We start from the raw sequence: 24,494 nt of genomic DNA on the forward strand, positions 1-24,494 counted from the left end.
GTGACACTCCTCCGCACCTCCGGACGGAAAGACGTAATCTGTCCAAGTTTTGTAATTAGATCACTTGCCGGCACACGTTCAATCAGGAAATGGAAAAGAAGGATACATGCGCCTCCATCGCCACATTGGGTTGCAAAATATGAGCTTTATTGACATAGTTTAGGGGCTTAATAGTTGGAGCTCTAATTAGGGGTCCTTAAGGATGTAACGTGCTCGAAGCTATGTACCAAGCAACAGGAAAAATTATGAGTAATTATCTGGTTATGCATGTTGTTCTAGTAAAATACCAAGCATCTAACTTCAATGCTCTGCCGAGGAACCTCGTCACGATAGGCCGGATCCTCGAAAGCCGAGTGCAGCGCCCGACGTGCCAAGGACGTCTCCGAGTCAAAGCACTTAATGAGGAGTACGTCTTGGGGCGTCATCCGGAACTTGAAATGCCACCGATGATTGGGGTTGTGTCGAACGACCCAGGACTCGCCCCTGAAGTCCTCCTCTATCATCTCGGCGCCGACCAGGTCCGAGTCCGGAACCGAGTTCGCATCGGCTACAGCGATAGGGTCTTTGAGGATGGTCTCGATTGGCCGCCAGATGTTGATGATCTGGTACCTGCGTTTAAGCAATTCATCGGCCTCCTCGGGGAACTCCCATCGTAGCCTCAGCTCTGCCCCCAGGTATGACTGGTCTACGTGTGTCCTGGTAACTGGCCCTCGATTCGCGAGGTTTTTGCCATTCAAGCCCAGATGGTGCCACTGCGTCGGGCCCCTGCGGACCTTGTGGTTGAAGATGTGGATTCGCCTCGCACCGGTGATATCCTTCAGCAGCTTTCGACATTCTTCGTAGTACACAGTCCGGATGGCCTCCTCGTCGGTGAAGTCCTTCTCGCTGCTCTCATGCCGGCAGTATTGGAATCCGTGCGTATCGAGCAGATATTTTTCTTCGTCACCAGTGATGTCCCTCACGACGAATTCGTGGGCGCGGTGTGGGCGCTTGTTCGTCACTCGGTCTCGGCCGATGTGAATAGGAGTTGGACGAGAACCGTCCCCTGGGTCATCCCAATAATTGAGGGTCGTGGTGACATCGTGTTTCTGTGGTGTTTGCGAAGTGTTGCTGACCGGTAAACTCTCGTGCATCTCGAGTGTTTTTCAGTTCAGGTTAATGGTGTGCTCGGGGCAGTATGGTGTGCTCATTGTAGGTTGTCGATGTTTCTACACAGAATGTTTCTTTAAAGGCTTCACTTCCTCGGTGGCTAGGCATCCCACACGTGTTTCTAACTGCCGGAAATCCCAAACGGAAATCACGGTAGATCTTATCCAGACGAACGTCGCGGAACCACCAGATTCCGAAAGGGCCAGAGTGTGATGCGGATGTGCATGGGTCGCTGGGTTACAGCCAAGTATATTAATCAACCGTGTAAGGTCGCACCAGGTTCACGTCATTGGGGGTCGACCCAAAGTCTCGACGTCCGTGTCTCTGTCTGTGCATCCTGCTAGGTTTGACTCCTCCTCGATACACGAAACCTGAGAATGGAAGACGACGGCTTCGTTGTCGTTTCCAGAGAAAGCACCCAGGACTCCTGTCCTGACCATGTTCCCAGACAGGTTGAGGAGTCTTCGGGTTCCAACAACAACTTCGTATCAGAGATCGGCATCTATATTGAATCCTTAGGGGAGACACTTTGGAAGCTAAACCAATACCTCCACGAAAACCCGGAACTCGCGTTCAAAGAGTACAAGGCACACCAAGCCCTGACCGACTTTCTGCGCTCGAGGGAGGAGAAATGGCATATTACGCCGTCAGCATGCGGACTGGAAACGGCATGGATAGCCGTGCACGACAGCGGTAGAAATGGACCCGTCGTGTCATTCAACGTTGAGATGGGTAGGTGATATGATGCCAAAGAGCGGCAATGCCACGCAGGATTATTGATGGGAACCTTTCAATCATTCTAGATGCGCTCCCAAATTTGGGGCACGCATGTGGCCATAACCTCATCGCCACGGCTTCGATAGCAGCTGGACTCGCCACGGCAGAGCTCATGAAACGACACAACATGCCCGGCAAGGTCGTTCTCTTTGGTACACCGGGAGAGGAAGGCCTTGGAGGAGGCAAAATTCAACTGCTAAAGCGGGGAGCCTACCGGGGCGTGGACATCTCGTTGATCTCCCATCCCGGAATCCTGAACAATAGCCCTCTCGTCCGAACTACCGCCTTCGCTCGTCTAGAGGTAGAATACTTTGGGCGAGCAGCGCACGGGGCCAAGAATCCGTGGATGGGAATCAACGCCCTCGACGCCCTTGTCGTTTCGTATAACGCCGTGTCAGCTCTGCGCCAGCAAACGAAGCCGGGCGACGTGATTGGTGTAGCTATCACCAATGGCGGGGAACAGGCGACAAATGTGATTCATGCATACGCAGCCTGCGTCTGTATGATCCACGCGACGACTTCATCCCGTCTCGCGGAGCTCCAAGAGAAGGTCAGCTCCTGCTTCCGCGCGGGTGCTGTTGCCACCGGCGCGAACGTCAACATCACCGTAACATCCGGGTATCAAGATCACGTACCAAATCGGGTTCTTGCGGCTTCATACAGGCGGTACTGGAGCATGTTGCCAGATCCGCCGGACCCCCCGCTTCCAGCAGACGGGCAGTTTACTTGGGTAAGGTCGAGCACAGATCAGGGGGATCTAAGCCACGCTTTACCAAGCGTGAATGCGAGTTTCGCTATCCCTCCTGGTCCTGAGGCAGGACAGCCGCACAGTCCAGACTTTGAAAAGGCGTCAGGTACTAGATCAGCTTTTGCAAGAGCTTTGAGGGTAGGGAAGGCGTTAGCTGGGACAGCAATTGACGTGTTGACAATTCCTGGTCTCCTTGACGAGGTCAAGAGGCAGTGGAGGCGAGACATGAAGGCTACAAGGGAGCAGTTTGAGGAGTTCTCGGAATACTCGGACTATTAAGAAATACCATGCACCAATATCGCAGCTTTGTTTACCTGATGTGACGTGTCCGCACCTAAATTGAACTCACTTCAGGTGACATGGAAATGCTCGGTATGCTTTAGCGAATTTTATGATCGGAAGCTATCAAGTATCTTATGTCCATCGTTGGCGACTATAGAGACACTAATACTAGTTGGCAAGATATGAGAACAATTACCATGTACTAAATGCATATAAATTCTCTTGCGTTCACCGACCATTTGTCCTGCTGATGCATAAGTCCTAGTTTGTGTTAAGACTAACCCAATCATCCAATGCCATCTCAATGTCATCTTCATCTAGACTCAAACTAGGCGCTCCCGAGTTTCCTTGAGCATCCAAAGGCACTGTAGCTGGATATATTCGGAATTCCCAACTATCCGCTGCGAGATGGGTAATAATGTTCGAGCTCAGATCGACCTGCCGAAGCCGCGTTTTAGGGGCGGATACTTGGCCGCCGTTGCCCCAGACACACACAGCGGAACAATGCTGCTGCGGACCAATGCTGATCGCCTCGGTTATTGCCAAGAGCCGTAGGGTCCCATGCTATAATTGTGTACGATCCAGATTCCAGCTTGGTTTTGAATGCTGTGGGAAAATGCTGCGGAATGACACCTTTATAAATTAGCCAAGTCATGGAAACAACTTTAACCCCACCGCGTGCACGTTCAAGAGAGCGAGGATAAAAGCATGTCGATCTTTCAGCGGATACGTGCCGTAGTTTTCTTCCCAGCACACTTTGTCTCTCATAGTATCTCGTCCGAGATATTTCTGGTCCTTTTCCTCAGCATGCGTGCCTTAATGTCTATGCTTGTGGCGGTCCTCGCCGCTCCCCTCTCGGTGGTCGCCGCCCCGACGGGGAATATTATGGCCGCTAGGCAGGCGCCTGTGGCACCGACTCCCTGTGTCAGACAGGATCCGCCTCCCACACAGGAGGAGACGGAGGCCCGATTTAACGACTTTGTGGAAAAGTTTGTTGGGCGTTCCAAAAGCATTGCAAAGGCGTTTGAGTACATTGCCGAGGACTACATTGTTCGTGAACACCCAATCTCTGTACAATTCTGGATGCGAAATGTGCTAACCATCCTTTGTAAAAACAGAACCATAACCCCTTGGCGCAAAACGGGTTCAAGTCCGCATGGGATATTTTGAGTCCGTTCTGGGACTCCAGCCCTACTACCTATCTTCGCCACACCATCGACGGAGACATGTCCTGGGTTAACTATAGGTCAAGTTTCGGCCAGATTGTCGACCGTTTCCGGTGGGAGGGAGGTTGCATCGTTGAGCACGTATGTCGCCCAAAAGGGGGAATACTTCCGTACATCCCAGCAATAAACCTGCAGGAATTCGAGAGCTAACAACTTGTATAGTGGGATCAAGGAGAACAATACCCTACATCTTGAGCACCGTGGATCGGAAGTTTTTCAGAGGTGTTGCTTTGTGGAGGGAATTTGCCATTCGCTGGGCTATGGCATCGATAGGTACGGAGACATGCGTGGCAATACAGCGCGTATGTAAACATCTAGAGAACGTGCTGGCTAGGCGGGTTGCGCTTTCACTATGCCAGTGTTTATCAATGAATTTAGTCTATGTACGCGGCTGTTTTTTATAGCCTGAGGTCACTGAGGAGATGCGGGGAGGACAGGCACAACGCCGGTTCGTCAAGAAGTAGGTAGTAGGTAGGTACCTAGCCTTAATCCAGCGGCGATGCGCCGGCTAGGATCCCCCACACAGCAGCGGGCCCCCTGATCTGAAGCGGGCGCTTACCACGAGTCGGGGTCTGCCTCTTTCTCGGTCGTGGCGATTGCAATCTTGTCATAAAACACCTGGCGGAATCCTTGAGTGCCCTTCATCCCATTGTCGTCGTGCCAACCATTGGCATACAGGCCGACACGGAACTGGAACGGGACGTCTTCGGAGACGGTGGTAGCGACGTTCTGCACGTCAACAACCTGCTCCCCGTCATACGACAGTCGGAAGTACCCCGTGGAGTCGCTCGCCCAGCGTGCCTCGATGATCACCTTGTGCCATTCGCCGGCAGTAAGCGTCACGTTCAGCGGCAGTTTCGTGGTCTTCTGATTGCAGACGCTCCCGGTTTTCAGGCGGGTGAAGAGCTTTGTGCCTTCGGCCCAGAACATGGTACTGGGCATGTACGAGTCGCACTGGTCGAACGGCGCGATGAATTGGGCCAGGTCGTAGCTCTGCGCTGGTTCAAACTGCCAGTCGGGCGGGAGGCGGAAGGCAAAGCCGTAAAAGCGCGTGTCGCCGTGCTTGTAGGCATTCAAAACGCGGACCTCGGAGTGGTACCGGCCCGTGTAGGACTTGTCGTACGTCTGCGTCATGACCAGCGCCGGAGGCTGGTCGTAAAAGACATCGCTGACTTCTTTGATCTCGCCCTTGTGCTCGGTTTGTTTACCGCCCCAGCCATCCAAAGTGCCCCGATTCGTGAAGATCTGCTTTGCCCACACCGTAGGCTGCGCCGCGAGGAGGGCGAAAAAAAGGGCGCGAAGTTCCATGGCGGATAATAGCGTAGCGTGGACGGGGAAGATGATGCTAATATACTGTGTGCCTCTTAAGGAGAACAGTTACTTGGTAAGATGAGGGTGGGAAGGAACGTTTTTTGTCTGATGGCGCTTGAGAGATATGTTTGATTATTATACAGGCTTCAACGGGGGTATTGATGGGCTCTTGACGCCCTAGAAGTTGTGTGGGGTTAACCGTCTTTGGTTGTTTCCGTCAAAAGTTCCAACTTAAAGTCGAAGGAACATCCAGCCCATTTGCAACCATGCAATCAAATTCTCGCACGGTCCCTGAATACGAGCAACTTGGGTTCGAAACAGATGAAACCAGCCAAGCTGGCCGTTTCTGCGGGCCAACGCGGATCAGTACCGATCTGTGGGACTTTTAAAACCACCTGTGGCCGGGTTTGGGCGCCCTTATAGCCTACCATCCTGGCCGTGGTTCCGATACCACCTCTTCGGCCAGGCCCCACATAGAACGACCCGGAGGACCCAAGCCCCAAATTGCGGGTCGAATTACCTTATTCTAAGGCCTGGTGGCCGGTTTGGAGGTAACACAAACAAATATCCTGATACACCATGAGAGGAAGAAGATATAAATACACTAGGAAGAAGCACCTCGCGGCAAAATTTAGGGTTAGGCAGTACCTCGATTCTCCGGCCCATTCCCGGGCAAGAACTAAACACTAGCATGTTGCGGTTGAGAGGAGCGGGTGATCAATTGGGCAACCGGCCCAGCTGCCGTATTTGTAAGGTGAGATTGGAGGGTCCTTGGCGTTTTCGGGATTTCTTGACACGACCAGTATCTTTCTGCCTATTAACATTCGGACGGAACTTCGCAGGGGCATGCTCGAGAACAGCACCGTGAATGGTCCGAGACCTTACTACGTAGGAATTAGCTAACGCTAACTAAAAGTTCCCCATCCTGCCCGTTCGGGGAAGCACGTCAATCGAGACCGTGTGCCACTCTCAACGCAGCGATTGAATCACGGTCATACTCGTGCTTCCGCTTCAGGGCGTCCATGTACACGAATGTGTGGGGGCAGCCCAAGTATCTCTTGAGAGTGACCTTGTTCCCACCCGCAACAAGTTTCATCGCGTAAGCCTCGCCTTCATCTCTCAGGGGGTCGAGCTCGGCCGTCCGAATGAAGGCGTCGCAAAGGCCGCGCCAGTTAGGCGCCTCGAGGGGCTCGAGCCACCAGCTGGGCCACAGCTTCCTGAGCTCTGGAAGCTTCTCCGGTGGCATGCAAAGGCGTCCATAGTATTTGATTTGCGCCCAGGGCAGCACAGGCCCACGGTGGAACTCGTGGAAAGAAGGGAACGGCGACTCAGTGTAGTAAGTATAGCTCAGCGCTCTCGTTGCTAGTGGCGCAGTAGCCATGCATAACTTCAAGGGAATGCCAGCATCCCGCGCCATGTGCTGTAGCACTATGCTGATATGTCCGCCCGCGGATATGCCACCGACCGAGACGGAAGCTGGGTTGGCATTGAGCAGCGATGCAGACTCGCGAACCTAATTAGACGCAATGATCAGCCAATTTTCAGTATTATAAACAAAAAAAGGAAAGGAAAGAAAGAAAGAAAAACAGTCCTTACCCAGTTCAGAGCATCCCATGCATCTTGAAAACATTTGCCCCATATGTTTTCTTTCAGGCCGGAAAGTCAGCGGTTTAACGCGTAATTAATCAAGAGAGTGGTATTCTCGGTAGAGCAGAGCTTGGTTGCATACCCGGGCAAAGGCGATAGTCAACATCGACAACAATAACCCCTGCTTCTCTCATGCTCAGACAGTGCGCAGCTTCTGACTCCAGGCCGCCAACAACGAAGCCACCGCCTGGTTTCATGACCTAGTTAGGCTGATGCTCTTGACAGACGTAGCGAATTCTTGGGAACTAATAGTGGAAACCTGACCATGGAAGTTCAAATGAACAGGAAACGGGCCTGTGCCATGCTTCTCTCGGTCGGGGTGGTATACCCGAACAGGGATGCTGACGCCGTCCTGTGATGGGAATGTGAGGTCGGTAACCCCGGGATATCCCCTTGTGTCAAGGGCGCAAGGCACTCGGAATGCCTCCGGATGAGCGCGCAGTTCCTGGATAGATGGGGGTTTGGGGGCAACTTTCCCCGACCCAGCTGCTGCTTTGGTTCGCACTTGAGTAAAATACTCGAGAAAGTCGGGATCCAGTTTTGGAAGAATGTGCTCTTCGATCACATCTTCAACGCTCTGCACCGCTTGCTCTGTCTGGGCCCACGCCGTAATACCCGCGGTACCAGGAAAGACGTTCATTTCGTTCAAGGGGTTGAAAATGGGAATGCTAGGTGACCGTGATAATTACGTTCAATACCGGGCTGGAGTGGGAATGCCCTCGATTTGTGGCAAGGCTGCTCCTGAGGCTGGAGCAGTTATCGTCCCGGTCCAGGCCGCTTGACTTGGCTGGGTAAACATCTGGTTGCGCAGAGCGTATCTCGAGGCGGTAATAGATACGAAGGAGGAGGGGCTTTTTGAGGGGACAATGTGGAGATAATTAGAGAGGTAGTTGGAGAAACCCCTTGTTCCTGCTCCGGCAGATGCGGGGTATTAATTATGGCAGATCGCTTCTCGGCTTCTCGCGGCATCAACTTAATGGGCCGATTTGACGATTTGACGAAAAAAAACGATCCTGCTGAGGGCGTGTAGGCAGACTTTAACGAACTAACGATCTTAGACAACTCGCACCTCAGCAAGATCCCTGGTGTGTGTGTGCCCATAATGCCGGAAACTCAGTTCAACGCAGATGATCGTCTCCGGAACCGGAAGCCGATTCCAGCGCCGGTGCCCGCCTATCTTCCCACAGCCGGATCACCGCTGACGGTCGATACGGAGCTCTATTCATCCATCCAACAGGCCCCCCGCGTCTTGGTCGAGGAATTCACGCTCCCAATTCGGTCCGGCAAGGCCTGGAAAGCGGAAGCAGGAAGCATCATCCGGATCAGCACTCCCGTAGGACCACAGGTGGGAGATCTGAATATCTGGAATGCCCACAACCCTCGCGAGCGTTTTTGGGCATCACGAACCCGGCAGCTCCATGCAAGCCACGTGTCGACCTACGACAGGTTGTGGTCGTGCTTGCCCTACATGCGACCGCTGGTTACAATCATCTCGGACACTCTGGCCTGGTACGGCGAGGACGAGCACGGCGGCCGCGTCCACGACCTGCTCGGCACTCGTTGCGACCCCTACATCAACTCGGTCTTGAGCGGCGGGCAGTACGATTTCCACTGCCACTCCAACCTGACCCGTGCGGTGCTTCCGTTTGGGCTCTCGGAATCGGATGTCCACGACGTCATAAACATCTTTCAAGTGACGGGCTTGGACGCCAAGGGGAGATACTTCATGAACCCTTGTCCAGCAGAGAGCGGGGACCACATTGAGTTTCTAGCAGAGCAAGACGTCTTGATGGCTTTGAGTACGTTGTCCATTCGACCACGGCACCGGTGTCATGGTATTATCTGACTAAACATCTTCATAACTAGGTGCCTGCCCTGGAGGAGATTTATCGTTGTGGGGATTTGGCGACGCTAGTGAGAAGGAAATGGTGAAGTGTTGTCGTCCGCTCAAGGTCGAGGTGTTCCGCCTTGCGGATGGCGACTTCTTGCAAAAGGCTGGTTGGCGGCCAGCCGAACCTTCAAAATATCATGGGATGCATGGCATGGTCGTTGTCGAGGGCGAGCCCGAGCTTACAAAGTAAATATCGGGCCTCAAACTATGGCCAGAAGAGGCAATCAAGGCAGAGATGGCTAACAATCAGCCATCGTAATATTGAGTAAATATACCTGACTTCAGGGCCGAAGAGACTGGCATCGTTTAACATGTGTGTAAGCAACCTCGACAACATCATTGCGAATCAGCGCTAGGTTGCATCCCCACCTGAAAGGCGATCAACAACCACAGGTAATTAAGCTGAGAATCCGTCAATCGCTCTTCGAGCGCTTCACAACAAATGCGCCCCGGTCCATTGTGTTGATGACGATGAACCCGCTGGGGAAGAAGGGGTAATGACTCCAGGAGCCCGTGAATGTCACATTTCCTCCGCCTGGGAGATGGTCATCTTCAGGATGGGTGTCAAAGTACGCCACCTCCTTGATACCCTTTCCGGTCGGGTCCGACGGCACAGAACGCAGATCGAGGATGCTGAGACCCAATGCGTAGTTGCTCTGATACGCGAATCCGTCCTTCACAAACTGGTTGTGGTCGATTCCCTTCCTCAGGCCCTTGTAGTGACCGGTCTGCTTGGGTGCCTCGAGCGAGGTGATGTCCCAGATGTAAGAGATGGGATAACCATCCGCACCGAAGCCCGTCTTGTCGTACTCGTCGTACTCGTCGTCGGCGACCAGGTATTGCTGCCACTGCGGGTCGAGCACCCAGCCCTGGTGGGTATAAGCGAACCCTTCGTAGGAGGTGTTGGAGATGACTTTGATGTTCTTCTTATCGGTAACGTCGAAACTGAGACTGATGTTAGTAGCGTCTCCACATGTGCTCGACTTTGTGAAACCAAAACTCACATTGTCAGGGAGTCCTCGTCGTATCCGTAGCAAATATCCCTTCCGTTGTACTTCTCGTCCGGACCTCTATACACCAGACACTGGGCGTCGTGGACGTAGCCATCTGCGCCGGTGCCGCCCAAGGTCTTGGGGTTCGACGGGTCGGTCAGATCGAAAAAGATCAAGCCCGCCCTGAGGGGTCCGTCCCTTGGTTGGAATCCTGTGGCTACCCCGTAATTCAACTCTTCATTCGTCACGACGTTGTGCGACCGGCCGAGAGGGAGGCCTTCATTCCAGAATCCCGTAAGGTCCTTGACGCTGTCAAAGACCACGGGGCTCGCCGGATCCACGTCGAGGAGCTTTCTCAGGTCGAAGATCTGAACGCCATGGTCCACGGCCTCACTGCCGATGAGGATGTAGCTCTTGTATCCCTTGATTTCCCGCCACATGGACGGGACTGCCTTGGCGTACTGAGGCAGCCGGCCAAGGTAAATGAGCTTGCCCTGGGGACTGACCTCGGCAAAAGCAGTGCCATCCTGCTGAGCGATGGCAACGAACTCGCGGCCTTCGGGGCTTGTCCAGCCCCACGAACCTGCCCCTCTCCCGGTCGAGTTGCCGAGTTGCACGTGCGGCTTGAAGTCATAGAGATCTAGGCCCTGGCAACGATAGGTGTTGGCGGGATCACCGGGAACCAGGGACACGATACCATCCTGGCAGGGCAAGTAATCCGTCTCCTCGTCGAATGCCTTGTACTGCGACGAGTCAAAGGCTCCTTGTTCGGCCAACTGGCTCCATATTTGCTGCACAAATGTCAGTCAGAATCGGTTTAATACGCCTCCACGAGGGAGACTGACATGTTTCGTCGCCATGATTTGTTCATGAACGATGCCGTTATCGTAGATCGCCTTTTTGAGGGCCATGTCCACTGGCAGCTCCTTCGCTGCCACCAGCGACAGCATTGGCACCACAGAGAGGAAGAAGGAATTTAGAGGCGCCATTATGTGGGAGGGACCGAGGGTCCGTAGTCAGGTACGCAGACTGATAGATCGAGGTTCAAGAATTGAGGTTATCCTCCCAAATGACAGACCACCAGCTGCGCAACTAAGACATGAGAAGAAGAGTCCGGGCTTTTTAAACATTTTGGTGACGGCTGGGCATCTGGTAGGGAAGGGCAAGAATCTGGGCCGATGGAACACTTCGGCACTTGCGAAACGCCTAAAGCGGCAGGTATCAGGTAATAATTTCCCATATCCCGTGCCGGATGTTGGCCAAGCATGAGTCTCCGTTCTGCCTTGAGCTTGTGCTCTCGCTCATCCTGGTGATCAACTTGCGGCAACTCACTGGCCAGCCATTCTTGTGGGTCACAACTTATCTTTGTTCACGACATCATTGGGTGACCTGACGTGACGGACTGAACTGGAAGGTAATCTACAACTTCGCCGAAACTGGCAGCTAACAGAAGCATGCATAGCGGGAGTTGACCTGGGAGGACGGTATTGATATGGAGGCAATGGAACTTGACGAATAACTGGGCTGGGTGAGGTCGTTTTCGAATGCAGTCATCCAGCTCGCTTGCTTTCCCGTACCATGAACGTCTCTACACCTCCTTAGTGGACGCGGATCCTAGATTTTCAAGTGAAGGCTTGCCTTGGATAATCCAGGACCATGCGGGAATTGAGCGGGATTGAAGGTATGGAGGGTAAGGCGTAGTAACCATTTCGCGGCGTGCCACGCATATTTGGAGGGTCAGAAGTTCTCGGCAGCGTGGTCTGCCATCATCAGACGGCCAAGACGTTTCGATACGGTCGTTTCGACTCGGACTCTCGGTCATGCGCGCAGCTTGCTTATACTAATGAGGACCGAGTATTTTCTGTACGACATACCTTGCACGTTTATTATCGTCGATGCTCAGCTGGGGAAGGCAGCTGCACATATAGCATTGCATTTACAATAGGAGCGAGGGCGAGGTCGAGGAATGAGAAACTGCTCTAATGGCTAATATGCCTACTTGAGAAGAAAACCGGCCACAAGTTGGCCCTGATCTTCGTCTCCTGTGCGCGACGGGTTCTGTTTTTGAACCGTGTGGAGTTGAATTCGAGTGGACCACTCACTGCCCAAGACCTCAGCGGCCAGCGGAACGCACAATTACGAGAGCCCCGCTCGGCACCCCGGCGTCCCCTCCCCCCACCATGACGACATCAGAAGAAGACGGCACAGGCCAGTTCGACCATTCAGAAGCCACCTGATTACCTTCCAGCAGATGGATAGCTGACTGCCCCTCGTTTGGTTGCCGGGGGCCCCGCTCATAAGCGATCCAGAAAGTCTTGGAATGAAGCTTGTCCGACTGCCTGTCTGGCTGAGGTCGGTGCCAATGTTTCATCCCGCGCATGACAAACTGCGCGGAGGTGCCCCGGACCGTTACCCAGACATTCTCGGCGTCCACCCTACTGCAGTCCAACGCTCGCCTTTCGTTTTCCCCTCCTCACGCCATTTTGATGACACCCCTCCTCACCGGTGTTCGAAACGCCTACCCGACGATCCGTACAGCTCGACCATTGTCGCCAACTTGGACGCTACGAAGCTCTCGGCGCTTTTTCTTGGGCGAAAGACGCAACATGTCGCAGGAATACAAGTTGAAGGGGGTTACCTCCCTCGCGCTGAAGCCCGGCGAAAAACAAGAGGTGGAAGTAGAGGGCCTTGATGCAAAGGTCCTGCTCGTCAATGCCGGCGGAACGGTCCAGGCGGTCGGACCCAAGTGCACCCACTACGGGGCACCCCTCGTCAAGGGCGTCTTGGGGACCAACGGGATCATCACTTGCCCGTGGCACGGAGGTAACAACCCCCCATCTCTTCTGTCTCGCCCTGATCGCGATATACTGCTTGCTAACCACTCGGGTCCATCCATCTGCAGCTTGCTTCAACACCAAGACGGGCGACGTCGAGGACGCGCCTGCGCTGAACGCGCTTCCTGTCTTCAAAGCCACCGAGCGCGATGGTGCTGTTTACATCACCGGCGATGCGGACACGATTAAGCGGGGCCACCGCACACCCAAGTTCAAGTGCACCGCCACCGGCGGCGATAAAGTTGTTGTTGTGGGAGGCGGGTCAGGAGCGCTGGGCACCATCGAGGCTCTGCGAGGCGGTGGTTACCAGGGAGCCATCACTCTCATCTCCAACGAGGGGTACCTGCCCATTGACCGGCCGAAGCTCAGCAAGGCATTGTTGACCGATCTCGCGAAGTTGCAGTGGCGGGATGAGGGCTGGTATAAGGACGGCAGCGTGGATATCGTGAACGACGAGGTCACGGCGGTGGATTTCGCGACAAAGACGGTCACGACCAAGTCCGGAGGCAAGTTCGCCTACACCAAACTCGTCCTATCCACTGGCGGCACGCCTCGGCGGCTGCCCCTGCCAGGATTCAAAGATCTCGGCAACATCTTCACATTGCGCACTGTCCATGACGCGAAACGGATTGTTGATGCCATTGGCGACAAGGGCAAGAAGATTGTCATTATCGGATCGTCCTTCATCGGCATGGAGATCGCCGTGGCCACAGCAAACGGCAATGACGTGACGGTCGTAGGAATGGAAAAGGCACCGCTGGAGCGCGTCCTTGGGGAGAAAGTTGGCAACATCATCAAGAAGGGCGTGGAAGCGAAGGGCGTCAAATTTTACCTGCCGGTGGGTGTTGACAGGGCCGAGCCATCTGCGTCCGCTCCGTCGAACGTCGGGTCGGTCCACCTCAAGGACGGCACGAAGCTCGAAGCGGACCTCGTCATCCTCGGAGTCGGCGTTGCGCCCGCGACCGAGTATCTCAAGAACAACAGCGCGGTTCAGCTCGAGCAGGATGGGAGCCTAAGGGTCGACGAGGCGTTTGCGGTAGTGGGTCTGCAGGACGTGTATGCCATTGGCGACATTGCCACGCACCCCTACCGTGGACCGGGTGGAGATGGCAAACTCGTGCGCATCGAGCATTGGAATGTTGCTCAGAACGCAGGCCGGACTGTTGCGAGCCACATTCTCAACCCGGACCGCACGCCAGAGTTTTACACTCCCGTGTTCTGGAGCGCCCTTGGCTCGCAGCTGCGCTACTGTGGCAACACGATGGCCAGTGGATGGGACGACGTGGTGTTGCAGGGAGACCCGGAGCAGGGCAAGTGGGTAGCGTACTATGCGAAGGGGCAGACCGTTGTCGCCATGGCGAGCATGGGGATGGATCCGGCAATGGCTCAGTGTTCCCAGCTCATGGCGCTCAACAGGATGCCCAGCAAGGCCAAGTTGGAAGGTGGACTGGATATCCTGAGTCTCGGACCTCCCCAGTAAGTCTGCGCCGCGGCGGGCGGGCAGAGCGTGGTCGTTATTATCGTTAATCTGATACTCTCCTTGCTGCAAAAACGAAGCTATGCGCAAGGAGTAAAATATGATTGATGACTTCTCTTGTACGGAAGGAGTAAAATATGATTGATGACTTCTCTTGTACGGATGTACATACTTCAGTACTCTCCTCCACAACGGAACCCTAACCCTAATTTATGAAATTTTCGTTTCAAGGTAAAGTCTCCATCAATGAACATGAACATTCAGACGCTCGGAAAACTGTCGCACCACTTTCGATGGCACACCCAATGACAAGGGTGGAGCGTTCTCTACGTTGTATGTAATCTGAGTATATGGAAAAAGTAAAGACGCTCACAGGAGCAGTCTAGATGTCACCGACCCTGCTTCTATGATGCATCTCTGGGAACTGGTGCGTCTGGCAGCCAGGTTGCTAGGCCTTTCTGTCGCCCTCGCTTCATTGGTATTGGTCAATATCGCCATCTATCGACTCTTCTTTCATCCTCTGGCACAGATCCCGGGACCGAGACTCGCCGCCATCTCCAATGTTTGGCAGGCGCGCCATGTGCGAGACGGCCGCGCCCGAGAGTTGGGCAAGACGTTGCACAGGCAATACGGGCCCATGGTCCGCGTAGGGCCCAACGAGGTTTGGTTCGATTCCGAGGAAGCATTTAGGGAAATCTACAGTAAGGTTCTGGTCCTTTTGAATCTAGCCTCCAGGGATATCACAGTAAAATCACGGAAAAACTGACGGCTTACAGGCGCCGGTCATGGCTATGAGAAGTCAGACTTCTACCGTGCGTGACAACCTAATTAATCATCCCCTATGGCATAATGCCTCACCAATAATACTTATTTCGTCGATTTAGTGGCAACGGCCCTGAACAAACCACGCCTCGACTGGAAACTCCGTCCTCATTTTCCTGACACACTCGACTTTCTCTCCGAGTTCGATGTTAAGCGGTACAGAATGCAAAGGCGACTTATTGGGCCGCTATATCAGGCACCTAGTCTCCGGAGATTTGAGTCGGCCGTCGATCGCGTCGTTGCTGCTGCCATTACCGAGCTGAAGGCCTTGGATGGTGCGGAAGTTGACTTGAAGGAATGGATGCACATCATTGCCGTCGAATGTCTTGGGGCCGTCGTTCTCTCATGGTCGCCTCGATACATCCAGGCACGCTCCGATGGTGGTACCAGCACCCAGAGTTACCTCGGCTGGAAACGAAAGAGCGTGTTCGGCCTGTTTCCTACCGTCACTAGGCTGTCGTTCATCTCTAAGACGTTGAGTCGAGTGTTTGCCAATATCTGGGGGGTGACTTTCAAGACGCCCAAGGGTTTCAAGCCCTTCTTTACGGTGAGTGTTGGTGCTGTTTCTTTCTTTCTTTTTTTTCATCCTCTCACAGTTTGCTGACCTCCTGCCAAGCCTGTGTATCAAAAGACGTCCAAAAGAATCGCCAATGCCCTTCGGTCACCGTCTCACCCGGGTGGTAAACGAAGAGCCATCAACGACCTGCTCGAGAATCTAATCTCCTTACACAAAGAGAGGCCCGAGTTCAATGAGACCTATCTGCGCCGACTCGCCGTGACCAATTTCGGTGCCGGTCACGAGACTATGTGCTCAGCACTAACCGCGGCCATGGCCATGATTGGGTCTCATCACGGGGTCCGACGCAGGGTCGCGGAAGAGGTCCGCAGCGACCCCGACGCCTCTGAAGCCGACAACGGACTCCGTTTACGCTACACTCGAGCCAGCATCAAGGAAGCCCAGCGGTTACACCCCGTCATTGGGATGTCACTTTCGCGCAAGGTGCCCCAAGGCGGTACTTTGCTTCACGGTCTCTATTTCCCCGCCGGTACCACGGTCGGGTGCAATCCCGTGGCGTTACACCGGAATCCTAACATCTTTGGAGAAGATGCAGGAAGATACAACCCAGACAGATGGTTGCAGGACGACGGTGTGGTTCGGCGAATGGAGAGGTTCAATCTCACATGGGGAGGAGGAGCCCGATCTTGTCCCGGCAGACATCTCGCCGAGCTGGTCGTGCACAAAGTAGTTCCCGCGCTCTTCAAGGAATTTGACATTGAGATCACGGCGATGCCTGAGGAAACCGAGATGCCATCCTATTTTATGGCCATGATGACAGGGGTCAAAGCAAAGTTTCATCGGGTGCCACACAAGACAGGGAACAAGACAGGGAACAGTAGTGTCGAAGTGCACGACTAATGGGTTGGTGGGCACCTATGTCCATAAGTAGCTATCGTACATCATAGAAGGAGAATTGGAATGCTAGGATTTTCATATTTTGTCCTTTTTACCTGGTTATTCATGATTCGCACATGCTTAGAGCACTTGGCTCGATGCATTGGAGGCATAATTACTCCGTACCTGTTCATAAGACGTATTTAACAAGCAAGCCTGGGCTGAATGGCTTTCACAGTATCCACATATTAATTATCAAGAGGGAGCCATGTCGTAAGATGCCAGCGCCAATTGTGCAAAAAGCACCTGATCTTATGACAAGATTGTAGAACTCTGCGAGGGATATGGATTTTCCTATGCTGACGTTTCTTGCTACTTGTGGCGTCATCGAAAGAGCAGAAGTCTCCCTAAATCGATGCCAAGACACACTCTCCCTCCAATCTAATCATCTGTTGGATTTCCCGGGTGACCTCGACGAGCATGTGACCTCCCTAACTTTACGGCTAGCTGGCATTCTCCTTATACTTTAGCTTTGTCAGGTCAACGCGTTGTCTCGCCCAGGGGCATCCCGGGGGTTCTAGCCCTTGACATTTGCTTTGCCACCCTGAGGTCATAGGCGAGGCAGTTAGAGGAGGCGAACCAAGATATTATGTTTCGCACTCCGCTGCCATCCAGGTATCTTGCTCTCCCTGCCCTCTATACTTGGGCAGTGTCCCATAATTATTCTATTCTCCATCAGCGCCAGGAACACAAGATCTTACAGTAATGTTTGGGCTAAGGCGAGGAATCGCAGCATTGCAGCGACAGACTGGAGGGGGTTTCTCCTCCAGCAATAATGCCCTCATTAAGAACCCTGCCAGCAGACCAAAATCGACACAACGCAATTGGTCATCGTTTCCTGGGAAAAATAAAAATAAGGATGATATGGGTGGTCCTGGCGGACAGGAGCATTTTCCCGAAAGCACGGCTTTGAGAAGGTACGATCCGCGAGGACCATACGTCGTTGAAATCCAGTACAGAGGGAAACTCTAACGGTGACTAGAAAATTCAGGATGACTACCATGTACGGAGTCTTAGCAGCCTGCGTTATTCTTGCCGGAACAAGAATGGTTAGGCGATATGCGAACCCAACCGCGGGATATGTTCTGGTACACGACTCGTCCAAGGGAGAGTTGGACGATGTAAAGTATATCAAGGAATCTGAGCTTCCACGAAAGTGAAAGTCGGACATTCTTTTACGACTAATACATGAATCTATTGTAATGTATCTATCAAACTATCGTAGGGTCGCATATAATAGCCTTAGAGGCTCCGATATGCTATACTTGTTACAGCATTTGACTGTCTGTGGGTCAGATCTGACTGACCCACCAACAGGGATGACGAGCCAGGGTCAACATGTATTTAGACAGCACCTCTGAGTGCCTCTGGCACTTAGAACAATCAACGCTTTTATCACCTACTTCTGCAGACCGTAACAGTTGGTCCAGGAGTGCCGCCCACGGCGCGAATACCGCTGTGGTGTCGTACATTTGCAGCCGTTCTGAGCTGTACTGATTGCAGCCACCGAGCTGTAGCAATACTAGGGCTGCAAACTTCAAGAAATTATTCGTAAATAATCGCGATAGTAGAGACTGATGTGTCACACGCAACGATGAATTTCCAATACGTTCTTGGCCTTAAATGAACTTGTAGTTGGATTGGTCAGTTTTGACAACATCGGTAAGGTTGGTTCCGAGAAGTTCAGCTCTCTTGATCCAAGCCTACCGAGTGAATTAGCATAATACTCCAAACGCAGACAGCAGTGTAGGCCTTATATCGACCAGCTTCTGGTCAGGATGCTGCTGGCGGCTCAAAATAAGTAGCGTGGTAAAATTGTTGGACTGAACCAAAGAGAGCTCGCGGGTGTAGTCTGTTTCCATCAGCTGTTTAAACCCTCTTCATAAAGCGGGAAGACATCATCATCATCATCATCATTCCCCCCACGCAGTTATACCTGGCTTGACCCAGAGAAGGGCTTCAAGCTGTGGCACCAGATCGAAGAACTCTTGGCGACCATGAGCACGTCGCCGTTGCCCAGCCTAGAAACGACATGCACCGTCGGTTACCTCGTCCACTACGACCAGTTCCGCCTAGATGCTAAGGTCGGCTTTGCCGACCAGCTCTACCAGCTGATCCTGGCGAGAGAGGCGATTCTGTGCCTCGCGAGCTCCCAGAGCAGCTGGCACGGCGGCATTACGGCGCGCATTGTCTACGACATGGTCGTCGCCGAGCTGTGGAGTGACTCGCGCAGGTGAGAAGATCGACCTCTGCATCTTGGACTGGATGTACGGGTCCTCCCGGGTGCCGTCTTCTCGCACGCCACCATCGCTGCCCTCTATGCCATGTCGGCTATGCTACGTAACCGACTCTCTCCCGCCGCCGTCCAAGTGCGCGAGGGCCGATAATTATGGCGTCGTTTACCCGCAAGCCTCGTACTGGGGCGTGCGTTCCGTGGTTGGCAAGGTCCTGGCGCCCTTGTCCGCTGCGTCGGCGTCTGCTTCTCCTTCTGCTGGGGCATCATCAGACGGCAGCGAAAGCGGCATCAAATGTCTGGGCGGTTGGGTCGGGCCATGCCCGTCGCCTGCACTCCCTGAATCTACGTTTGGGATCATTGTCGAGGTGCAAGCCCGCCACACCAACCTCAAGTAACATTGATCCGGACCATCTCTAGAATCGCGACAGCGCCGCAGCCTTCGTTACCCAGAGAAAGCGAGGAACCACCGCCGGGGCGACTCCGGAATGGACCGAGCCGGTTACGCCGCCGGCGTCCACCGACTCGGCGAGACTGCAGACTCTAAGGCTGATCAAAGTCGATCACTTGGACACACCAGCGGGCGCCAACAACAACAACCGGGCACCTCGGTACCGGGCCCGCCTCGACTTCCTTTTAGTGCGGAGCAAGATCACCGTGTCCGTCTTACTGCACGCCAACAGCGTCTTCGTGGCCGCGCCCAAGTGCGGCGGGGCAGGGCCAGGCGCCCACCGGGTCGATCCGCGCAGTGTAGCCGCGTACACCTTTCGGGTGCTTACCATCGAGGACCTACCGCGGGCGGAGCCTGAGTGCATTAACCTTTAATTGTCAGCAAGATAAATATTAGAGGATTGGCCCTTCACATAGAAGTAAAGCTTCTTTTGTCGCTCTTCAATGTTATTATTGATTTCGGAAACTCTGCTATTTGAGCTTCGCTTCAATGAAACTGAGAAACTTTTTACGTGCGATCGTTATTACCGTGACTCAGAGTATTTATTCGCGGATAATTCCGCAACCATCTTCCGCCCAAGAGCCTGACAGGTGTCCTCAGGTGTTGACAGGTGCGAATAAACGTTGCGAAGTTGTCAGAAAGCCAAGGCGCGGTCTCGCTCGAACTTGCATGCTTCAGTACTCTCTTCTCAAAAACTGCGCCAGTTGCTCTATGCCTTGCTCTCGGCCTTCCAATTCTACAGGAACGTCTCTGGTAATAAAACCACCATGGGCGACCATGGTGACCGTGGCCATCTTGGGCTTTATCCTCGCTGCGGCCTCTGTACAGATTTGATATTCCGGCATGAAAGAGTCATAGCGCGTATGCTGCTAAGGCCATTCCCATCTCTTCATATCTCTTTTCTATATGCTAAGTCGCACTTGTAGTCTTTGGAAACCAGGATTCGACCTCGTATCGTGGCCATACCCGGCCTTTCCCCTTCCCGCAACAAGGCTACAGCCGTACAAGGATCGATGGCTATTTGCTATGTCGCCGTCCTGACTGCTATCGCTGCGCAGCTTCGCCCGAGTTCGTTCCAGTCCACCAAGAGTGCTTCGAGATCTTTCGGCAGCGATGTTCGGTCCCGGATGCCTTGCATCGCCTCTGGGTCTTGGCCGCTTGGAGAAGTCCGTGGCGCCGAGCCCAGCCCATCAATTTCTCAAACAGCCTGGTCGACGTGCCGATTTTGAGGACGATATGCCAACTTTGCGGATTGCCGCCTCTGCACACATTACCGCAGGAGATACTTGAGATAATTCGCCATTACTCCGAACATCTGCTGCTGTGGAGATGTGATCCAGTTTTTCGAGTAGCCGCCCAAATCTCAGCTACAGCTCCCGAGCCTCTCCTCACAGTTCCTCTCTGCAACCTCCATTCCTGGGAGCGTAATGGGATGCTCCAACGTGTCACGGCATCTCAGTCGCCCCTCCCAACGCTAAGGTTAACCATCGACTCTAGCGGCATTAGCAAGGTCGAACGCCTTCTTGATCGGCCGAAGTACAAAGGGGAGTGTACCAGTCGGTTCGTATTTATCGTCATACAAGACGACTCCGCCGTGGGAGTCAAAGCACAACTCAAGGTATGAACCTCTGACTAAAGTGTCTGCTAATGCCTATGTCGCTAACCATCTTTGAGTTGTAGGATGGATGCTTGCGTCTTGTATTCCCACACCGGCCCTCTTTTCAACTCTGGAATACACCTACCCCACCAAGTCTCGCTCTTTGTCGAGCATACCCCGCCGATATTACTCGCTGCCAAAATTTTCATGCCGTTGAAATGGACAAGATAACTGGCCTTACCTTCTTTTTCTCTGGCGGCTGCTTGTTCGGCATTCACGTTCATCGCCTCCGAGGATCTAGCGCCATAGACTCTTACATTCGGGCTTTCTCCAACCGACGACGCCGAAGTATTGTTTGGCTCTATGTACCTATCTCAACGAGAGATCGTCTCCTTCTTATCGGCATCCGAGAGGGGCTACAGAGCCGGACCCAAAGCATTGTTATTCGGACCAAGCTCGTCGGTGACGTCTTTGTCGGTATGCAATGGAATGGCACTGTCAGGGATAGCAGCCTGGGTGCCTCCCCTCCGTTGACAATGGTCTACGGTGAACCGAAGGAAGGCAACCCGGTTTCCTTCTTCGCAGCATACTGCAGAACACCGGCTGATACAGGTCTCTCCAAGCCGTTTCGCTTGCCAAACCCGTATGGTAGTCCTCTCGGCGACGAGGCCTACTTCTCATGGGCCCCGCTAAGTGGCGTTTCTTCAACGCTGGTCTTTTATGACAAGAGCAATGGGGCTTGTAGAGGCATTCTCCTCCGTTACGAAAATGGGGGTTCCCGAGCCGTTGGCCAGTGCCGCCTCCAAGTAGACCCTACAGAGGAAGTCGCTCAACCAGTCCGGTTTTGTTTCCGTGTCGATTCATGTCCTGGGCGCTTTAACCGCGATCATTATATAGCGCGTGCGAAGTTCAAACAAACCCGTCAAGCTTGTGAGACGGTGGAAGACGAGGCATGGGAGTGTCGTCAGTTGGAGGGTTTGATTAAGTTCTGGTTCACCCCTGAATCATGTTTTATAGCCATCGACGATCGCATTGGAGTTTGAAACTCTTAACCCCTATGAGAGCAGCAATAATACTTAATTTCACAAGCCTCTATCAACCGAAATCGAATCACTAGGGAAGCAACTTAGCATTCCAAGATCATAGGGGTAGTAGTAATGAGGTCAAGAAGAGAAAGACAGGGGGATCAAAGATCGAATTGAGCTACCGCCGAGAGAAAGGCGACTTAAACGATGAGCAGTAACGAAACCAAATGGAGTTAAAAAAAGGATAAGCGAATTCCCCATGAAACTGTGGAGTTGGTAAACTATTGTCAACCAAGCTTTTTGGTCCAGGAGACCGTTTTCTATCCATGACGATCGGCCCACACTGTTTGGTTGTCTCGCTTTTCCTCGATCCAATCATCCTCTGTTGAGAACTGTGTATAGCTGTCTCTGTCAAAGTAAAACTCATCCTTTCTCAGAGTGTACGAGACCTCAGTGACCCGTAGCTCCACTTCTCTTCGATCATCCCTTCCTTATCATCTTACCAACGCTTAGGCGCCGGCGTTCTGGTCGAGCTCCGCTTTAATGTGATCCCGTGATGTGTCCTGCGGTTCACCACTAATGTCTCAAGCGAATCTTTCATTTCCAGACCCGTAGCTAATCCCGTGTTCGTCCTGGTTAAGGTCCATAGGGAGTGGGGCGGCTGCCATCGGAACAATATCTCCTTGCTGACGGCGAGCATCCAACTGAGCAACCTCGTTATCGTGCCAGTTGACGGGGAGCGTTGCGTTAGCCGGCCGGGGTGATGGAGAATTGCGGAGCAACTCTGCCGGGGGCGTCGTATGCTTTTTGATATACTCCAAGCCGTCGAGGATCTCGCGACCATGAGTGGAGATGTCCAGGTATTCGCTTTGCTCTGGCAAGCCCAATCCCCCATCGGAAGGGACAAATGGTATGAGGAAATCGCTACTACCGGAAAATATCCATAACCGTGCCGCACTACCAACGCAGGTCATGGTCCAGATAGGCTCAAGCCCAGTTTCAATATAATATGCGCACGCAGCAGTGAACGCCTGATATTCCACTTCTTCGATATCGGTACGCGAGGCGCTCGCTCTCTTTGCCTCTAGAAAAAGGAGTGTCCCAATGGTTGTCGCCGTACTATCCATTTTCTCGATAACTAGATCGACGCGCCTTAGCTCGCCCGGCTGGTGTGTCGGTGGCTGCTGGGAGGAGACGATGAAGTTGTCGTCAGTGAAAACGATATGGTTGAACAAGTACTCCCACAGTCGCGTGGTCGCCCACTCAGGGTGAGTTTGAGCGTCTTGCCATAGCCGCGCAAGACGTGGATTGGTTATGACAGACATGGTCGGCTGAGATGAGGGGTAATAAAGTGTTAGGCAAGTAATACTAAGTAATAGCTGCTACCCGAGGACGCTTTGCTGAGAATAAGGAGAACAATCTAAACGGAGAAATCTTCCAAGGGGAATTAGATCTAAGTATCTAGCTAGGTTATATTATAATTTCAAGCTCGGCATGCTTGCTAACATGAGCATGGTTTTCTCTGTCACCCAACCTAACATTTGGAAGGCGCCCTTGGGCAGCAATACATAGGCAACCAACTGCAAGGTGGCCTCGGTTGCATCTATATACATACAAGCCGAATAGGAGCGGGCGGTCGTTTTTCCGTTCCAAGGGCCGCGCCTTACAAAATACCTACCCCGCGCCCTACATGGTCGCAATGTGCCGGCCGGCACAGGTAACCGCTCCCAAGCCGGGCTAACCCTCCTCCCCAAGCTAGGCACCCCCTCCCCCTCCAAGTCAAGCAACCTACCCCCCTCTAAGCTAAGCAACCTGCCCCCTTAAGCTAGGCACGTGCCTAGTACCCTACCTAGTCCCGGTTAACCTATTATAGATTAAGATAGTACTAACTCTCTATAGCACTACCTAGTATCTCTAGAACTAAACCTCTGTCTAGTTAGATAGGGAGGAGTATTAGCTTGAAATATTTAAGGCATCTAAGTGTTCGTAATCAATATAGATAAATCTAGCAGTTCGGACAGTAATAATAACAATAGCAAAGATAGTAATAGTAATATCCCTTTAGATAGATATAAAAGAGTCTACTTATATAGAAAACGAAATCCTAACTTATAAAAGAAAGAAGAATTATATCTCGTTACCTAGATCTACTATAATATATAAATATTAAAAGATATCTATTATCTCTCTTATTACCTACCTAGTATGACAAACCCAACTCAGACTTCTTCTAAAAGGGTTCAGACGGAGGTAAATTAAGCGGGACAAGCGTACAGGTCGTCTAAGGGATTCGGTGAAGCCAAAGGGTTCACAATAACACTAGAGTTGTCTCCTACAATAGTCAGTGATGCTTAGTAAGAGTACTATGATTATAGGTTGGGTTACTATTACTAGTAAACTCCCATAGTCTACTATAACGAGTGGCTATTTATATATATAGCTTAGGGTTAGGGTTAGGGTTAGGGTTAGGGTTAGGGTTAGGGTTAGGGTTAGGGTTAGGGTTAGGGTTAGGGTTAGGGTTAGGGTTAGGGTTAGGGTTAGGGTTAGGGTTAGGGTTAGGGTTAGGGTTAGGGTTAGGG

The 24,494-nt window shown here is 52.8% G+C and overlaps 12 protein-coding genes across 12 annotated transcripts; 7 read left to right on the forward strand and 5 right to left on the reverse strand.

The window, feature by feature from the left end:
• Positions 1-275: 275 nt before the first annotated feature.
• Positions 276-1,133, reverse strand: MYCTH_2128529 (uncharacterized protein; the record flags this gene model as incomplete). The annotated part of the gene is made up of 1 exon (XM_003664667.1): positions 276-1,133. One exon carries the CDS (start codon positions 1,131-1,133, stop codon positions 276-278), a length of 858 nt encoding a protein of 285 aa, XP_003664715.1.
• Positions 1,134-1,526: 393 nt separating this feature from the next.
• MYCTH_51839 (uncharacterized protein) lies at positions 1,527-2,953 on the forward strand (the record flags this gene model as incomplete). The annotated part of the gene is made up of 2 exons (XM_003664668.1): positions 1,527-1,881; positions 2,016-2,953. The coding sequence occupies 2 exons, from the start codon at positions 1,527-1,529 to the stop codon at positions 2,951-2,953; spliced, it is 1,293 nt and encodes a 430-aa protein (XP_003664716.1).
• Positions 2,954-3,706: 753 nt separating this feature from the next.
• MYCTH_2307822 (uncharacterized protein) lies at positions 3,707-4,557 on the forward strand. The gene is made up of 3 exons (XM_003664669.1): positions 3,707-4,006; positions 4,075-4,263; positions 4,345-4,557. Exons 1-3 carry the CDS (start codon positions 3,764-3,766, stop codon positions 4,375-4,377), a joined length of 465 nt encoding a protein of 154 aa, XP_003664717.1. The 5' UTR covers positions 3,707-3,763; the 3' UTR covers positions 4,378-4,557.
• A 180-nt stretch (positions 4,558-4,737) lies between these two features.
• MYCTH_52469 (polysaccharide lyase family 20 protein) lies at positions 4,738-5,490 on the reverse strand (the record flags this gene model as incomplete). The annotated part of the gene is made up of 1 exon (XM_003664670.1): positions 4,738-5,490. One exon carries the CDS (start codon positions 5,488-5,490, stop codon positions 4,738-4,740), a length of 753 nt encoding a protein of 250 aa, XP_003664718.1.
• An 852-nt stretch (positions 5,491-6,342) lies between these two features.
• On the reverse strand, positions 6,343-8,015 carry MYCTH_2307824 (uncharacterized protein). Its single transcript, XM_003664671.1, has 4 exons — positions 7,405-8,015; positions 7,223-7,327; positions 7,090-7,139; positions 6,343-7,006 (listed from the first exon to the last, which is right to left on the reverse strand). Exons 1-4 carry the CDS (start codon positions 7,778-7,780, stop codon positions 6,440-6,442), a joined length of 1,098 nt encoding a protein of 365 aa, XP_003664719.1. The 5' UTR covers positions 7,781-8,015; the 3' UTR covers positions 6,343-6,439.
• A 22-nt stretch (positions 8,016-8,037) lies between these two features.
• MYCTH_2307825 (uncharacterized protein) lies at positions 8,038-9,257 on the forward strand. Its single transcript, XM_003664672.1, has one exon. The coding sequence runs from the start codon at positions 8,243-8,245 to the stop codon at positions 8,984-8,986; it is 744 nt and encodes a 247-aa protein (XP_003664720.1). The 5' UTR covers positions 8,038-8,242; the 3' UTR covers positions 8,987-9,257.
• On the reverse strand, positions 9,216-11,132 carry MYCTH_2307827 (uncharacterized protein). The gene is made up of 3 exons (XM_003664673.1): positions 10,869-11,132; positions 10,036-10,814; positions 9,216-9,976 (listed from the first exon to the last, which is right to left on the reverse strand). Exons 1-3 carry the CDS (start codon positions 11,010-11,012, stop codon positions 9,445-9,447), a joined length of 1,455 nt encoding a protein of 484 aa, XP_003664721.1. The 5' UTR covers positions 11,013-11,132; the 3' UTR covers positions 9,216-9,444.
• Positions 11,133-12,629: 1,497 nt separating this feature from the next.
• On the forward strand, positions 12,630-16,573 carry MYCTH_2119688 (uncharacterized protein; the record flags this gene model as incomplete). The annotated part of the gene is made up of 7 exons (XM_003664674.1): positions 12,630-12,771; positions 12,926-14,333; positions 14,775-14,778; positions 14,864-15,035; positions 15,111-15,146; positions 15,219-15,703; positions 15,773-16,573. The coding sequence occupies 7 exons, from the start codon at positions 12,630-12,632 to the stop codon at positions 16,571-16,573; spliced, it is 3,048 nt and encodes a 1,015-aa protein (XP_003664722.1).
• Positions 16,574-17,314: 741 nt separating this feature from the next.
• On the forward strand, positions 17,315-17,769 carry MYCTH_94523 (uncharacterized protein; the record flags this gene model as incomplete). Its single annotated transcript, XM_003664675.1, has 2 exons — positions 17,315-17,526; positions 17,592-17,769. The coding sequence occupies 2 exons, from the start codon at positions 17,315-17,317 to the stop codon at positions 17,767-17,769; spliced, it is 390 nt and encodes a 129-aa protein (XP_003664723.1).
• An 837-nt stretch (positions 17,770-18,606) lies between these two features.
• MYCTH_2128538 (uncharacterized protein) lies at positions 18,607-19,667 on the forward strand (the record flags this gene model as incomplete). The annotated part of the gene is made up of 3 exons (XM_003664676.1): positions 18,607-18,842; positions 18,988-19,236; positions 19,274-19,667. 3 exons carry the CDS (start codon positions 18,607-18,609, stop codon positions 19,665-19,667), a joined length of 879 nt encoding a protein of 292 aa, XP_003664724.1.
• Positions 19,668-20,060: 393 nt separating this feature from the next.
• MYCTH_2065465 (uncharacterized protein) lies at positions 20,061-21,933 on the forward strand (the record flags this gene model as incomplete). The annotated part of the gene is made up of 3 exons (XM_003664677.1): positions 20,061-20,115; positions 20,220-20,911; positions 20,974-21,933. The coding sequence occupies 3 exons, from the start codon at positions 20,061-20,063 to the stop codon at positions 21,931-21,933; spliced, it is 1,707 nt and encodes a 568-aa protein (XP_003664725.1).
• A 566-nt stretch (positions 21,934-22,499) lies between these two features.
• On the reverse strand, positions 22,500-23,240 carry MYCTH_2063233 (uncharacterized protein; the record flags this gene model as incomplete). Its single annotated transcript, XM_003664678.1, has 1 exon — positions 22,500-23,240. One exon carries the CDS (start codon positions 23,238-23,240, stop codon positions 22,500-22,502), a length of 741 nt encoding a protein of 246 aa, XP_003664726.1.
• Between the last annotated feature and the right edge of the window lie 1,254 nt (positions 23,241-24,494).

The sequence above is a fragment of the Thermothelomyces thermophilus genome, chromosome 4 (assembly GCF_000226095.1).
Source record: "Thermothelomyces thermophilus ATCC 42464 chromosome 4, complete sequence".
Classification (NCBI taxonomy): Eukaryota; Fungi; Ascomycota; class Sordariomycetes; order Sordariales; family Chaetomiaceae; genus Thermothelomyces; species Thermothelomyces thermophilus.